This window comes from Parambassis ranga, unplaced genomic scaffold, assembly GCF_900634625.1.
Source record: "Parambassis ranga unplaced genomic scaffold, fParRan2.1 scaffold_68_arrow_ctg1, whole genome shotgun sequence".
Classification (NCBI taxonomy): Eukaryota; Metazoa; Chordata; class Actinopteri; family Ambassidae; genus Parambassis; species Parambassis ranga.
The window spans coordinates 92,501-107,790 of NW_021144811.1; the positions used below are offsets into that span (position 1 = coordinate 92,501).

At 52.3% G+C, this 15,290-nt stretch overlaps 3 protein-coding genes across 6 annotated transcripts in view; 1 reads left to right on the top strand and 2 right to left on the bottom strand.

The window, feature by feature from the left end:
• Positions 1-880, bottom strand: part of lta (lymphotoxin alpha (TNF superfamily, member 1)) — a 3,542-nt gene extending 2,662 nt beyond the window's left edge. The window contains exon 1 of the mRNA XM_028398952.1: positions 840-880. Coding sequence (XP_028254753.1) covers positions 840-874 — 35 coding nt within the window. The 5' untranslated portion in view covers positions 875-880. The remainder of the gene's footprint in view (positions 1-839) is intronic.
• A 3,567-nt stretch (positions 881-4,447) lies between these two features.
• glrx3 (glutaredoxin 3) lies at positions 4,448-5,727 on the bottom strand. The gene has a single exon (XM_028398936.1). It carries the CDS (start codon positions 5,699-5,701, stop codon positions 4,724-4,726), a length of 978 nt encoding a protein of 325 aa, XP_028254737.1. The 5' UTR covers positions 5,702-5,727; the 3' UTR covers positions 4,448-4,723.
• A 10-nt stretch (positions 5,728-5,737) lies between these two features.
• bag6 (BCL2 associated athanogene 6) lies at positions 5,738-14,643 on the top strand. 4 transcript variants are annotated; one of them, XM_028398931.1, is made up of 25 exons: positions 5,738-5,873; positions 6,332-6,419; positions 6,498-6,615; positions 6,960-7,174; positions 7,256-7,327; positions 7,405-7,527; positions 7,624-7,811; positions 7,915-8,047; positions 9,016-9,216; positions 9,307-9,529; positions 9,686-9,736; positions 9,862-10,214; positions 10,288-10,360; positions 10,444-10,760; positions 10,989-11,244; positions 11,331-11,500; positions 11,595-11,648; positions 11,949-12,057; positions 12,136-12,260; positions 12,580-12,714; positions 12,884-12,940; positions 13,023-13,241; positions 13,353-13,460; positions 13,535-13,681; positions 14,217-14,643. In XM_028398931.1, exons 2-25 carry the CDS (start codon positions 6,339-6,341, stop codon positions 14,310-14,312), a joined length of 3,624 nt encoding a protein of 1,207 aa, XP_028254732.1. In that variant the 5' UTR covers positions 5,738-5,873; positions 6,332-6,338; the 3' UTR covers positions 14,313-14,643. The 4 variants fall into 4 exon arrangements, with proteins under 4 accessions (XP_028254732.1, XP_028254736.1, XP_028254733.1 ...); XM_028398935.1 differs by having other exon boundaries at positions 9,307-9,397; XM_028398932.1 differs by having other exon boundaries at positions 7,268-7,327.
• Positions 14,644-15,290: the final 647 nt, after the last annotated feature.

Sequence of the window (15,290 nt, forward strand, 5' to 3'; positions counted from 1 at the left end):
GTAGAGTTAATGGGATCCAAACATGTACAGCTCATGGAGGTCCAGGTTCTTTAATTGTAGTAAAATACTGTTCAACAACTATCAGTGACATCACAGATCATGAGGTCAAAGGTCAGGAGCATTCAGTCCTGCTGTCGCCATGTTAACCACATGCTCCGAGGACTGAGGCCCTGAGGACTGAGGCTCTGAGGACTGGTCCACCCTGACCCCTCCTGCTGTGCATGCTGGGTACCGCGTGCAGCCCCTGTGGGACTTCACCTGAGTGGGAGAGTGTTTGTGGGGTCTGGCTGTTTGCAGTGACACAGAGTGAAACTCAGTGACCCCTGATGGAGAGATAAGTGCTGTCAGTCAGAGGCAGGTGCTTTCCTGCAGCCTCACAACCCTCTGTGTCCTCACATGAGGACGTCTGTCTGTCTGTGTCTTCTCCTTACTTAAAACCGGTTTATGGTGGACAAACTGGAGGAATCCTCATCAGTGTTCTGTCCTCGCATCTTTCTCTTCATTTCTGGTACAGATTATTTGTCTCAGTCAAGGCCCCTGGACTCAGAGCATCGCTGAGACCTGATGTCAGATGACATCACAGATGCCAGGGTTTCTAACACTTCGACATAAATACATGGAAAATGTCTTCTAGTAAAAATGTAAACTGGGACAAACTGGTCCTCCTTGTGTCCCCCAGTGTCCCCTCTGCTCCCACACAGCATAATTACAGCTCTGAGACATGTGCTCTGAGAAGGACTGACACCTGAACCCAGATGCTGAGAGGACTTTAAAAAGCTTAAAGACGGAGCAGAAAAGAGACCAAAGAAGAACAGGAGAAAAAGATGCTGCCTGCTCACCTGCTGTGTGCTGCACCCTCAGAGTCCTGCTTCATCTGCTGCCTCTGGGCTGTCCCTGCTGTGCTGATGGAGGACGGAGGAGGGAGGAGGAGGCTGCTGTGTGGTGACACATTCGTGTTGCTGTGGGTGGTTTGTGATTTCCAGCCTTTCTAGGTCACGGCCACAGCTCCACACCCTGACCAGTACGAGGGGCTTTTCCTCACACCACGATTTCATGAGTGATGGTCTGAGTGTGGAGCTGAACCACATCCACACAGTTGCTGTCAGAGGGTGCTGCTGCCCCAGGGGGGCTTCAGTCCTGTGTTGGATTTAGTCTTATACTAGACTTTAGACTCGGATTTGGACCTGGTTTTAGACATTTGTGTCTCCTGTGTGTCCACTCGCTCAAACCACCACCGCTTACCAGGCCTGAGGTGGTGGTGGTGTCCTCTGATGTCCTCTGATCATACAGTATTCCAGATCAGACCTGTGGCTGATGTCGGACAGTCTCTGCTCCGTCTTCTGTCCTGAGGTCTTTGTTGGGTCTGACTGTGGGACATCACACGGTCCAGCGTCTCTGCTGAGTGTGTTCAGGCACGTCTGGAACATTAATCAGCTCTTTGGGGGAAACACAGAGAGTTCCAGGCCGGCTGGCCGAGCTGCTGAGCTCTGCAGGATGAGGATCCTCTGAAAACAGAAATGAAAGTTATGAAAGGAGGATCCATTTCACTGTTTTTGGTTTCAGGCTGTGTGGGACGTCCCCAGCCAGCCCTGGAGAATGGAAATGTCTCAAACAGGTAAACACACACCGGCACCTACACATGTAGCAGAGACACACACGGGGTGGATGTGGGCTGCTTGGTGCTGTCCCCACAACAACAACCTGTTACCACGGTGTGCTGTGTGTGTCATTTCTTTTAAACAGCGATGGTTTGTTTCTTTAAAACAACAAGCAGTAGGCCGGAGACACTGTCCCTGCTCTTTATGGACACAAAGACAGAACTGTGACTGTCTCCCAGAGTCTCACAGAGTTTCCCAGTGTCTCTCAGAGTCTCCTAAAGTCTCACAGAGTCTCCCAGTGTCTCACAGAGTCTCCTAAAGTCTCCCAGAGTCTCCCAGTGTCTCTCAGAGTCTCCTAAAGTCTCACAGAGTCTCCCAGTGTCTCACAGAGTCTCCTAAAGTCTCCCAGTGTCTCACAGAGTCTCCTAAAGTCTCCCAGAGTCTCCCAGTGTCTCTCAGAGTCTCCTAAAGTCTCACAGAGTCTCCTAAAGTCTCACAGAGTCTCCTAAGCAAGTCTCACAGCCTGATCTCTGCCTGCCTGCTGACCACTTCCCCTTTTTTCATAGCTGTACAGAGCAAAGGTTTCATGAAACCAACCGGTCTGAAATGCATTGAGAATGACAGGTGGACTCACACAGAGCGTCCTGCTCCCACCTGAGCTCATAGCCTCACACGGGGGCAGCTCTGGCTGTGTTGGGTCATAACCTGGTACAGGTCAGCAGGTTTGAGGGTTTATATCTGGGTCAGAGCTGATTGGCTCACCTCCATCCTTCCTTCGTAGGACTGAAAGTGTTTGGTGTGGAGCCTGCAGTTATGTGTGAGTGAATAAACCAGCAAGTCATGAGAGGGAAAGCGATTTTACTGGTTCCACAGAAAACACATGACACTCTCTCTTTGGTCCGGGGCACCCACAGCTTCAACAGCTTCCTGCAAGCAGTCAGACCAATCAGGGACACCCGACAAATGTCAGATGGTATCAGCACAGGATGTAGAGGGTGTGTGTACCTCAGAGTCCCAGCTAGCCACAGAACACTGTGAACGGAGATCAGACCCGGCTGAAATGTTTGATGAGTCAGAGAAATCAGAACATCTGAAGACAACAAACAAGCTCTGGGCGTGGTGAAACACTCGCCGCCATATTGTGACAGGCCGCCCCTTTTAGAAATGTAGCCACCGCCTCAGAGTCCACCTCAGTCCGCCGAGCTCAGGGAAGACAGAGACTGCTCAATGTGTCCACAGCACGTTTTACACAACTGCTACAGTTGTGTAAAACGTTGTTGTGTCAGACCAGCTAACCTGACTATGGCAATGACAGCAACCAGTCAGTTCTCACTGGCTAAAGTCTGCGCTCAGCCCTGACCAGGATGGGTAGACACCTGACCCCCCAAACATACACACCTAACTGAAACATACAGCAGTCCGGGCTCATGGCTAATGTTAGCTGACCCTGTAGGTATTACTGGCAGAACTGGACTGGACTGTGGTCAGGCCGCCGGCTGCTTCAGGGCAGCTTACCACACAGCATGAATGTGTTGGGGGCGTCCTCTGAGCCCGTCTCATCCAGAGGCGGCTCCACCTCCCTCAGGATGATGCAGTCCTGGCACTGGGCCCACAGGCCGCTCCAGAACAGGTTCCTGCACTGTCGCCATCCTGGATCAGAGCCACACAGACCACAGTACAGATATAACCACAAACACTGGTTAATCCATTAGCTTAGCACACAGCCTGGTTAACTAGCACCCAGCAGGCTGTGTGGGGATCCAGCATGCAGAGCTTTGATTCAGGACGTGGATCTATGAGCAGGTGTTGGACCACAGTCAGATGAAGGGATGACCTTCAGTGTAGCTGATGGTCTGACAGAGCTCAGGGCCTTCCCAGACACACAGTGTGTGCTGTGACCATGTGTGGTTACCTTCCAGCACGATATCATCAGGTCTGTTTCAGGCACTCACCCCCCCGCAAACCAAAATAGATGTTTTTCTAAATACATGTGAAGGCTTTCGGTTTTGGGACGTTTACGTTTACACTTTCTGAACATCACTTCCCCAATCTGAGTTTCTATGAATGTTCACGTTTCTGTTTCTTCTTTCAAACATGCAGGGACGTCCTGTTATCAGTGCACTGCACACAGGCCCTCTGCTGCTGCTTGATGTGTCCAATCAGAATGGAGGATGCTCTGCCCGCTCTGAGTGAGTACAATGTCCACTCACATCAGTCCGACAGCAGGGGTTAATGGTTAACCTGCAGCTGTGGTCTCCACAGAGCTCTGCCATGAGTGTGTGCTCTTCACTGTAGCTCCAGCTTTATTGTGACATCACTGAGTGGACGTGTCCCTCTGACAGGGGACACCTTCAGGTGGAGTGTGGTACAGGTGTGTTTTTATTCAGGTCAATGATCCTGCTGTGTGTGAAATCATTTCAGCATCTGAAACATCCCCAACCTCTGGCTCGGGACCCACACAAGGGTCACAGGAGATGTTCTTTATGTTCCCTGACAACTTTGGAGAGTCTGCTATACAACTGAGAGCCACCTGAGGGCGCTATGCCTTAGTGACCTATGTGGTCTCATACCAGGAGCTAATGCATGAACTAAAGAGGTGATTCATCTAAAATGGCTGCTTTACATGTTCTGGATTAAACATGTTACTCTGACTCTGACTGTCTGACCTTCCTGTCTGCACCTCAGCTGATCCGAGGTGCGTTCAGAGCAGATGCTGCGGTCCTGTCGTTCTACCTTCACCTGGTCTGAACAGCCTCTGTGTGTGAAAGCCTAGCTGCTGCTGACTGGATGTGAACTTTGACTTTCAGAGAGCAGAAGATGCTTCACACAGTTGAAGATGCACCAAAGAACAGGCTTTAAAGTCCTTTATTGTAATGAATGAACAATGAGTGTGTGAGCAGCAGGACGGCATGAAGACAGAGCAGCCGGGTGGGCGAGGGTTAACTGAACATGTGAGCGGGGTGGTCTTCAGAATCGGAGCCGGTTGTAACCAGTCATTTCTGTGGATGTCACAGCAACAACACCCGACAGTACATCCTGACTATCTACGAAGCTCTACGACGCAGCTCTGAGTGTTCAGAGTGAGCGGCCCTTCCCTCCCTGGCCCCTCAGCCACCGCTCACTGATCAGGACTCCCCCTTCAGCACAGACACCAGCTCTCCGCCCTCCTTCAGCTCCTTCACTATGTCCAGTCCCCCGATCAGCTCCCCCTTCACGTACAGCTGTGGGTAGGTGGGCCAGTTGGAGTACGTTTTGAGGCCCTGGCGCACTTCCTCATCCTGCAGGATATCAAAGGTGTCGTAGTCCACCCCGGTCCCGTTCAGAATCTCCAGGATCTGCCTGCTGAAGCCGCACCTGGCCGCCTCCTTGTTGCCCTTCATGAACAGCATGACGGGGCTCTGGTTGATGATGGTCTTCAGGCGGTGCTCCAGGGTGACGGCCTTCGGACAGGTCTTCTCCAGCTCGCCGGACTCAGCCAGCTCCTTCACTATGTCCAGCCCCCCCACCAGCTCTCCGTTGACGTACAGCTGAGGGTAGGTGGGCCAGTTGGAGTAGGTCTTCAGCCCCTGGCGGACCTCCTCATCAGACAGGATGTCGAAGCTGCTGAACTGGATGTCGTGCTCTTTCAGCAAAGCTACGATCTGCCGGCTGAAGCCGCAGCGGGGCTCCTGCGGGGCCCCCTTCATAAACAGCATGCAGGGGGCCGCGTTGATGAGCTTCTTCAGCCGCTGGTTCAGGTCTGCGCCGCCGCCCTCCGCGGCTCCGCCGGGACTCCTGGCCACCGCCAGCTGCTGCACCTTCTTCGTCAGCTCCGGGGCGTGCGCGCCGTCCAGCCGGTCCACCTTCTCCCCCGCTTTGAAGAACAGGAAGGTGGGCACGGAGGAGATGTCATACTTCTCCGACACCTCCGGCACCTCTTCCGCCTCCAGCTTCACGAAGGTGGAGTGCGCGTGCTGTCTGGCCAGCTCGGCCATCACCTCGTTCATGTGGCCGCACTGAGGAGCCCAGGCCGCCTGGAAGTGCACCACGGTCAGACATTCCCCGGCTCTGGCTACCAAGTCCTCGAACTGCTGCTGGCTAGACGCCTCTACGAGATTCGCCATTTTTCCCTTCACCCTGCGCAGTGGTTCCGGTGTTGCCGTGACGTCACATCCGTATAGCCTGGTTGATTCTGGCAACTAGCGGAGCGGGTACCGGGAAGTCTGTGGCTGCGCTCTGATGATAAGACACAGCCGCGGACTCTGGAACAGGCGGAAGCTCAGCGCGACTCTTCAGGTGAACATCACGCGGCACATACACACGGAACGTCCGCGTCTGAGCCCCGGAGCGGGTATTTATAGCAGAGGCATCCTAGACGTTTGCTAGCTAACGTTAGCTTCGTTCAAGTGTACACAGCGAGCTAAGCTAACTCATGCTAGCAGCTAGTGCTAACTCAGCTAGTGTGTGTCGTCCGTGAATTCTGTAAACATTACATGTCACTGCTCGTAGCGTTACATTCTTTTCAGTGCACTAAAGAAAACTCTCCTTTACTAGCCGAGCAGGACACAGCTAACCTGGCTAACGGTAGCATTATTTGTTGGCTAGTTAACAGTATAATGCTACCTAGCAAACAAGCGTTTACTCCTGTCATCCCTTTTATAAACACTACGTTCTGTGTTGTGACGTTTGATAACGACACTTATTTCCGGTTTGTTGTGTTATTGCGGTGTTTAATGACTGTGGTCTGATAACAGGAACATTATGGAGGAACAAACCTCAGACATCGAGGTGACGGTGAAAACCCTGGACTCTCAGAGCAGGACCTACTCTGTCAGAGCTCAGGTGAGTTCACAGTCCCTGCTGCACGCTGCACAGACAGGCTCGGGCTTTCTGCGTGACATATGATCATATTTTATGCAGTGGACGGTCAAAGAGTTCAAGGAGCACATCGCCCCCTCTGTGGGCATCCCTGTGGACAAACAGAGGCTCATCTACCAGGGCAGGGTGCTGCAGGATGAAAGGACTCTCGCAGACTACAGTAAGTAACTGAGCGTTCACACCAAGAAGTGCAGAGGCACGATCATCTTACTGTACTGCTGAAGATGTCTGAATATTGAATTGTTCTTGTAAAACTGGCTGCAGATTCCTTTTACTCTATTCTTCTCTATTCACTTTATTCTTTTGAATGTGCAGTTTGTCTTTTTAAGCTCTGTTGTGTTGTTGGATTTTATTGAGTGCTAACTCTGTGGCTCAGTTTTATAGGAGTGAATATAATTTGTGAACCTTTGCTGACTTTAATTACTAGAAACTGTGCTTTTTGCATGAAGTTTCATGCCGTCATGAGTGTGCAGGTATAACCATAGTTCTCTGCTGTTGTCCCAGACGTGGGTGGAAAGGTGATCCACCTTGTGGAGCGGGCGCCCCCTCCGCCCTCCCAGCCCAGCTCAGGGTCAGGAGGACCTTCGGCTGATACCGGGCCATCCTCATCGTCCCAGGGAACATCGCAGGTGCCTCCACATGACCGGAACGCTAACAGCTATGTAATGCTCGGCACATTCAACCTCCCAGTCAACATCATGGACCCGCAGCAGATACAGGCAGGTTACAGCTTTAATGATGACTGTTAGAAAGTTGGCCTGTTATTCGTCGGTCATCGGATCTGTATGTTACTGGTTTAGATGTCGGTGCAGCAGGTGGTGTCTGGCATGGGAGAAAACGCCAGGAATGCCAGAGTCACGACCAGCACCGGGGTAAGACACACTTCCTGTACCTTCCCCGTCACATGCACCTTCTGACATAAGTAACATGATGTGCTTTCCTGTCACAGAGCAATGGTTCTGTGAACGTGCACATTGACATGGACCAGCCAGTGCAGAGTGAACCAAGGCTCAGGCTAGTGCTCGCTGACAACCTGCTGAGGGACATCAATGAAGTCATCCACAGAATGGAGGTGAGAGCTCAGCCACGTTCCTCTGACAGCAGGGCTCTGGAGGAATTCAGCTGTCATCAGTAACATGTTTGTCTGCCATCTGCTGTCTGTGTTCAGGGTCAGACCAGTGATTCCTCCTCCCAAACAGAGACGGTAGCTTCTGCTCCTCCTCCACCATCATCTTCATCCACTACCTCCACTCCCTCTCCCTCTGCTCAGCCCATGGACACCTCCCCTCCTCCAACAACTCCACCACCCTCTTCTTCGGTGCAGCCTGAGGCACCAACACCACAGCCTGGACCCAAGTGAGACACATCAGACTGTGATTCTTAGACTCCAAACCATAAAGAGAGTGTCTCTGTCATGGTGTCATGGTGTTAAATGCTGTGCCTTTTCCTCCTCCCCCAGTCACCCCAGCCCGGCTGAGCTGGCAGAGATGTTGTCTGAACTGCGGAGGGTGGAGGAGAGACTGCAGCCGTTCATTCAGAGAGCACACAGCATCCTGGAGACGGCCACCACAGCAGAATACAACAACAACACGGTAGGATGAACAGCTGAACCTTTTTTTGTGTGTGCTTTGTTGGCGTGCTCGTCTCATTTTCATGATCTGATTTTTAGGGCTGTAATCTCCCGGTCGACTGGTCGTTTTATTGGTCGACACGTTCTGGCTCGACCAAAATTCTGATTGGTCGACTTTTTGTAGCGTTAGTTTTATCAGGATGAATGTACCAAGTGCTAATGGGGGCGTTTCACAGGTAACAGTCTGTCTTTGAACACCCCCCTTGTCTTCACTACTTTAGCCTGACCCACTAGAGACAGAGAGCACCAGGCCGGTGGGTTTCTGAATTTTTATTTAGTTTTGACAGTGTCATTTAAGTCAGTCCTCCTCTGCAGAGACATCTGCAGTGTGGCAGCGCTTCATGGAAACTGACAACGGGAAAAAGTTTGCATCCTGAATTTCCCCTCGCAGATCAATAAAGTCTGTCACAGCTTCACTACGTCATTCAGCGAAGCTGCGCTCCTGTGTTCAGGCTCGCTCTGTGCGCAGGACATGTGTGTCTGTAAATATTACAACATGACAAAAACAATTGTGTAAATATTCCTACACAGGTTTCGTGCTGATATCACTAGATGAGGGAATATTTTTCGGAAATCCAGAGCTGTGATATTGCGCAGATCCACGTGATGTAAAGCGCTGTCAGAGCCGACAGACTCGAGTGTGTGATTAATTTCAGCGCAAAATAATCAGGTCAAAACGATGTAATAATAGGCAAATAAATGACTACTCTTTGTAGTCTTTACTTATAATTTGTTAAACTTTCCTGCTTCAACCTCCCCAGTGTAGTCAGGAAGCACAGAGGAGCGACACAGCTCCAGACGAGCAGCTGTATTCTCTTATTCTTCTTGTTTTTAAGTGGGTGCACATCTGTATGCAGCCCCCCAGAGCAGGACTCTGCAGCACATCACACGGTGTTTCTTTAACCTAAACCTGTTTCTTCTCTGCTGCAGGAGAGAGAGGAGGACCAGAGAACTCTCAACCAGACATGGGAGTGTCTCCGTCTCCTTGGTAACAGCCTAGTGGCCCTCAGTGACCTGCGATTGAACCTTATGAGTCCTGTGCCTCGCCACCTACACGTGGTGCGACCATTTTCCCACTACACCACTCCTGGTGCTCTTCCTGGAGCTTTGCACCACCACGTCCCCGTGCAAGTGCGTCAGTAAGAGTATCTGTGAGATCCTGTGTGTCTGTGGGCACCCGTCATAAGAACAGACTGACCGTGTTTATGTGTCCACTCACAGATGAACCTGGGTGCCACAGTGACTGTTGCGGCTAACAGCACTGAGGGACAAGCTGCACCCACCCAGTCGGCCAGCCAGTCAGAGCAGGCAGGTCAGGGACAGACCTCTCCCTCACAGACTACCCAGTCCAATCAGCAGGCTGGACAGGGACAGGGTGGCCACCGGGTCATCAGGATCAGCCACCAGGCAGTCCCGGTGGTCATGATGCAGATGAACGCGGACGGTGTGTTGTCCCTTACCCGCCACTGATTGAATGCTCCACCGAGTCGTGTGTGTGTTGGAGTGAAATGATCCCTCTGCTCTGTGTCTGAGGAAACCTCTGTGTTGTCGACCAGTGTTGCAGTGGCAGTAATATGTGTGTGTTTGTGTGTCTGTGCAGGCCCTGGTGCAAACCCTGCAGCTGCTGGACAGCCGGTGCCTGGACAGCCAGGTAAAGACCAGCTCATAGTCATAGCATCACACTGCATGCATCTCAGAAGAGCAGCTCATTGTGAACAGTTTCTGTTGTGACTGCAGTGACCGTGTTTTGGTTTGAATCGCCCCCCCCCCCCCCAGGTGCCCTCCCCCCTGACTTTATGCGGAATCTCATGCAGCAGATCAGCCAGTACGCTGCTGCTGTAGCCACAAGCGCTGCTACCTCCGCTGCCTCGGGCCAGCCCGTTCCGCCCCAGCCAACTCCCCCTGGATACAGCTCCACAGCCAACTCCTCCACCACCACCACGGGTCCCAACACACCCACCACCACCCCTACTGCTCCCCCTCCACTTCCACACACCGGCCCCCAACCCCAGGCCCGGGTCCTGTTCACCCGCCCCCCCTTTGGACCCAGCATGCCCCCTCCAGCCTTTGGTACCCGGGGAGCCACCATCAACGTGAGGGCAGCCATGCCAGGCCAGCAGCCAGGACAGGTAGGAATAAGACTCTTTGATTGGCTGCCTGATGTTCTGGCTGTTTGAAACTAACTGAGAAGCGTCCCGACAGGCCTTCAACCCCGCCGCCCTCAATCAGATGATCAGTGGGCTGGTTGGTCAGCTCCTACTGCCGGGACAGATGGGTGAGGTTTTCTAGCAGCGTCACAATACTTTGCAAAGACTAGTCAACCATCTAACCAAGATATTGGAATCTGTCTCTTTACAGCTGGTCAAACAGTTACGTCCTCCTCCTCCTCCTCCTCCTCCTCCACCTCCTCTTCCTCTTCGTTTTCTTTCTCCACCTCGAGCCCAATGCCACCTCCACCTCCTCCCACAGAAAGCACTGCTCCTCCATCCCAAACTGACAACAGCACCACTGAGCCTCACTCCCAAGAGATGCCTCCAGACCTGGGGCAGCTGCTGGGATCTCTGCTGGGGGTGGCTGGGGGGGCGGGTGCAAGCCCTGTAGGGGTCCCTTCCATAACCGTCACTACGTCTGGTGTTCCAGCCTTCATCCAGGGCGTGAATGAATTTATGCAGCAGGTCAGTGACGTGCGGTTTGTCCTCACCTCTCTGAGCTGCAGCAGCGGGCTACGCCCTCTAAACTGTGCGGTTGGTGCGCTGATCTTTGCACAGACCACATGACCTCAGAGGCATTCTAAAGAAGTGCCTGAATAGTTGTGAACAGACCTGAACCAGTATTAATGTGTACAGTTACTACGTATTCTTTACCTGCGTCTGCAGGTTTAATCAGGTACTCTTCGTTTGCAGGCCTCCCAGCCCATCTTTTCTCCTCCCTCTGGTACCGCTCCATCTCCGGGCCCAGGGCCCACACCAGTACCTAACCCCACCGCTGCAGCTGCTGAAGCCCTCAACCCAGAGCTGTTCACAGGCATTGTACGCGGGGTTCTGAGCACCATGATGGGCTCCTTGGGTCAAGCTCAGAACGACACAGAGAGCATCGCCCAGTTCATGCAGAGGCTGTCCCAGGCAACCAACATCTTCATCAGCCCCGAGGAGCCCACCGGTGGCTGACACTGACATCTACAGCAGCATGTGTGCACGTCCTCCGTCATGGCTGTGTAATGGTTTTTGTGTTTTGGTTCTGCGCAGGGTTCTTTGGAGAGCTGCTGATGTTGGTGTGTCAGACCTTCACCATGTCTGACCTGGTGATGCTGCTTCATGGCCAGCACCAGCCTCTGGGCCGGATCCAGCCACAGCTGTCCCAGTTCTTCACCCAGAACTACCTCAACGGCAGAGAACCCACCGATCAGAACATTGCTGTCGGTCCCCATATCGTCTCCTCTTCAGTGCATCACAGTAGATATGTAGCTGACTTCATTCCTGATCAGTCGTGTGGTGTCTTTCCTCCTTTAGGCTGCTGCTGACAGTCTGGTCAACGAGCTGGAGGAGTACATCACTGAGAGCTTTGTAAGTTCATGTCCGTTCCTCAGAACACAGAATCATATGTGATTACAGGTCTCAGCAGGAGAACCAGGTGCTCAGACTTCCATCGGGCTCCCTGTCCTGATGGGACAGTCGATATGGTTTCACAGAGGTTCCAGCCAGTCCGATCCAAAACACGCAACAAGGCGCTGAGGATGTTAAGCTAGCATGTCTGTAGAGGATTGTTGTCGTCTGTACTTCTTCGTCAGGGACCTGTGACAAATGTCTAATTTGATTAGCTTTGATGTCATACAGTGGATAAACCCTGTGAATCTCTGCTGACAGAGAGAGTCTTCAGTCACCGTGTTGGAGGGCGTTGATGTCACACAGACCAACATGTCGTTCTTCAGACAGCAGCTGAACTGCATTGCCACGCACATCCTCCGCTGCACTGGTAAACCTGAGCTCGCTCGGCTCCACGCTTGCTGCCTCTGCTCGTGGTTACTGAAGTAATGTTGTGTGTTTGCTGCAGACGGCACGTTCGGGCCGCGGCTGCTGCAGATGTGTAACCAGGCTCTGTTCGAGTGTCTCGCCCTCAACCTGCACTGCCTGAGAGGGGACCAGAGAGCTCTGACTGCAGTCATCAACCACAGAATAGTCAGTACACACTGTGAACTCCAGGTCACACATCATTCAGCCTGCTGCTGGTGCTCATGACTGCCCCCTGCAGGAAAGGCTGACAGCTTTAAAATATAACTTTTTCTGTAACTGTGTATGAACCCTGAACATTACAAGAGAACAGTAGTGTAGCACTGTGAGGTGTCTTCCAGTGATGGTCACGACCACGGTATGATCCAGTGACATGCCGCTAAAGGATCAGCTCCATTGAAGTGTGACAGAATGTCACCGCAGAGACAGGATGTTACCACGGAGACACCCCTCTGACATGTCCCCTGGATTTTTGCTGTCATTCCAGCGAAGGATGTCGAGTGACATCAGCCCCAGTCTGGTCAACTGGATGACCAGCATGATGACCATGAGGCTGCAGGTGATTCTGGACCACATCCCCATCTCACAGGAGCAGATCCAGAACTACATAGTTCACACACAGGTAACGGACCTGACACACGGCTGTATGTTAATCCACCCCTCTACAGGTGAGGCATCAAGCTGTCAGCTGACCAAAACCACGGGCTCTGATCGGATGGCTGCGTGTATCATGTTGCTTTGCCCTGCACGTCTGAAATGGCTAATGAATTTTAGATGGCGTTCTTTCACAGACGGATCAGCCTTCTGCCACGAGCACACACGAGCCTGAACGAGCACAGAGTGCCACGGTGAGCACGCAGTGGGAATTCAGACGTCCAGGTGCTGCTCGGCCTGCTGCTCCCCTCACCCTTCTCTCCTCCACCTCCACAGATCGGGGACTCCCTTTCACCGGCTGCAGCCACCACAGCGGAGGAGGCCATGTCTGTGTCACTCGACGCAAGAGCGTTGTCACGGGAGACGAGGGTGTTACCCGGGGACCTGGGAGCCTCTGGTGGAGCCGTGCCGTTAGGTGGTGACGTAGCCGGAGCTGTGGGAGGCAGCGAGGAGTCGTCGGGAGAGGCAGAGGCCTGGGCTGCTGCGGTCCCCCCTGTAAGATGGGCAGTGTGTTATCATGGGCTGGCTGTGGCTGTGGAGTGTCCACAGGACACACCCACAGTGTCTCAGTCATTAAAAACAGTGTGTGCTGCTGTGTGTGTGTAGGAGTGGGTGCCCATCATCAGGTGTGACATCATGAGCCAGAAGAAGATGAAGACGCAGCCGCCGCTGTCTGACTCCTACCTGTACGGCATGCCTGCCAAACGCAGGAAGGTGCGGACCTCACGGTAGCTTCTCATCATCACACACGTCATGTGTCCTCCTCTTTAAGCTGTGTGTGTCCTCAGACAGGGCAGGCTGCCGGAAGCCTCCTCTCCCTCTCTGATGCAGTGAGCCAAGCAGCCAGGACGGCCGGAGTGAAGCCCATCTCCTCTGCTGAGCGTTTACAGGACGACCTGGAGACACAGGAGCTGAGGGAGGCGTACGCAGAGCAGGTAACGGGACAGACACACTGCACAGTGCTTAGGATCATTTATGACTCCGCTTGGACCCACAGTTCCATCAGTTAACCCTTTGTCACACTGTTCGCTCTGCATTAAGATGTTCCTCCATGAAAACAGCAGAAACATCAGATGTTTCACAGACCATCTTCTTTTATAAATAAAACAAAGAGTCCACTCCAACCAGACTCAGTAAGAACAGAAAGTCCAGTCCCCCTCAGCAGGACGCCATGATGGAGTCACATGACCAACACTCAGAGAGTCTCTGACCTGCAGCTTCCTGCAGCTGATCTCTGTCTGAATACCTGAGAGATTCTAAACACACACTCTGACTGCTCTCTGACTTCAGACATGATGGTGCTGCACACACACACACAGACACACACTCTGACTGCAGACAGGTGTGTGTGTGTTTAGAGGACCGATCGGAGCACTCGGACTGATGTGGTCTGGGTTTGAATCCGGCCTCCTTACAGAGCGGTTTGAACATGCTGTGGTAACAATAACTGGATCGTCTCCTCCTTTTCAGGTTAAAGCTGACATAAAGAAGCGAGTGAGAGAAGACCCAGACTTTAACTCCCAGCAGTTCCCTAACGCACACAGGGCTTTCTCATCGGACTCATAATCTTCCCTGCATCGTCGGATCTTTATTTGACAGCCTCTGCAGCTTCAGATCTGTCTCCTGTGTCCCCTCAGCTCTGAGCTAATGCTAAAGGCTCTTTGACTTCTCTCCCGGTGCCTATTTATTGCTTTGTGTTGGTTTTGGTCAGGATGACCCTCATTATCTGCAGCGTTAGGCCACTGACTGCGTTTGTTTCTGCCTTCTTATCCTCGTGTCTCTTTGTTCGTGCGCCTCCTCATTGTTGAGTCGACGCCCTCTCCAGCACGATGACTTTCATGTGATGCTGTTACATGAATGTACAAAACGCTTAATAAAACCCTTGATTAAAACCGTCTGGGCATGAAAGGCCTCCTTTGTATATCTGAAACATGTCGGTCATTGGGGTGCAGCAGTTTTTTAAGTGTCTCAGGCACTGACGGCTGATGACACATGCAGCTCTACTAACTTCCCAAAATGTTACCGTGTAGAATTTAACCCTACGTTGTCCTTCTATGAGTGCGTTATGCTTTCACAGGACACAATGACCTCACCTGTGTGCAGTTTGTCCACTAGGGGGTGCTGACAGGTTAGTAGTCCTAGCATCCCTACAGAAATACACTAGGCTCAGGATAACCTGAACAGCTGTGAGAATAAAGTTCACTGATTTTATATTCAGGGAACAATTAAAGTGAAATAACAACGTTAATGAGACACAGCTGTGTGTGTGCTGCAGGGTTCAGCATCACTTCCTGCTCTGTGTGTGTTTTCAGTGGTGTGTGTTTAACCACGTTGTGGCCACAGGATGTGGTTGAAAGTGTGAAGGGTTTGATATTTGGTTTCCATGGTAACAGATGAAGCTGTTAAACGAAGGCCTGCTTACACTGCTCATCACTGTGTGTTTCTCACTTACTGCAGCGGCACTAACTTACTGGAAACCGCCGGGCTAACCTTACCTTGCTGTGTAACAAGTGATGCAGTGCAGCACCAACATGGAGTTTCCTG

What these genes read in the sequence shown, in the direction of transcription:
- bag6 (XM_028398931.1), top strand. Translation starts at nt 6,339, where the DNA reads ATGGAGGAACAAACCTCAGACATCGAGGTGACGGTGAAAACCCTGGAC. An exon ending in TGCCTGCCAAACGCAGGAAG is followed by an intron (nt 13,461 to 13,534) that starts GTGCGGACCTCA and finishes GTGTGTCCTCAG; the next exon opens with ACAGGGCAGGCTGCCGGAAG. An exon ending in GGGAGGCGTACGCAGAGCAG is followed by an intron (nt 13,682 to 14,216) that starts GTAACGGGACAG and finishes CCTCCTTTTCAG; the next exon opens with GTTAAAGCTGACATAAAGAA.
- glrx3 (XM_028398936.1), bottom strand. Translation starts at nt 5,701, where the DNA reads ATGGCGAATCTCGTAGAGGCGTCTAGCCAGCAGCAGTTCGAGGACTTG.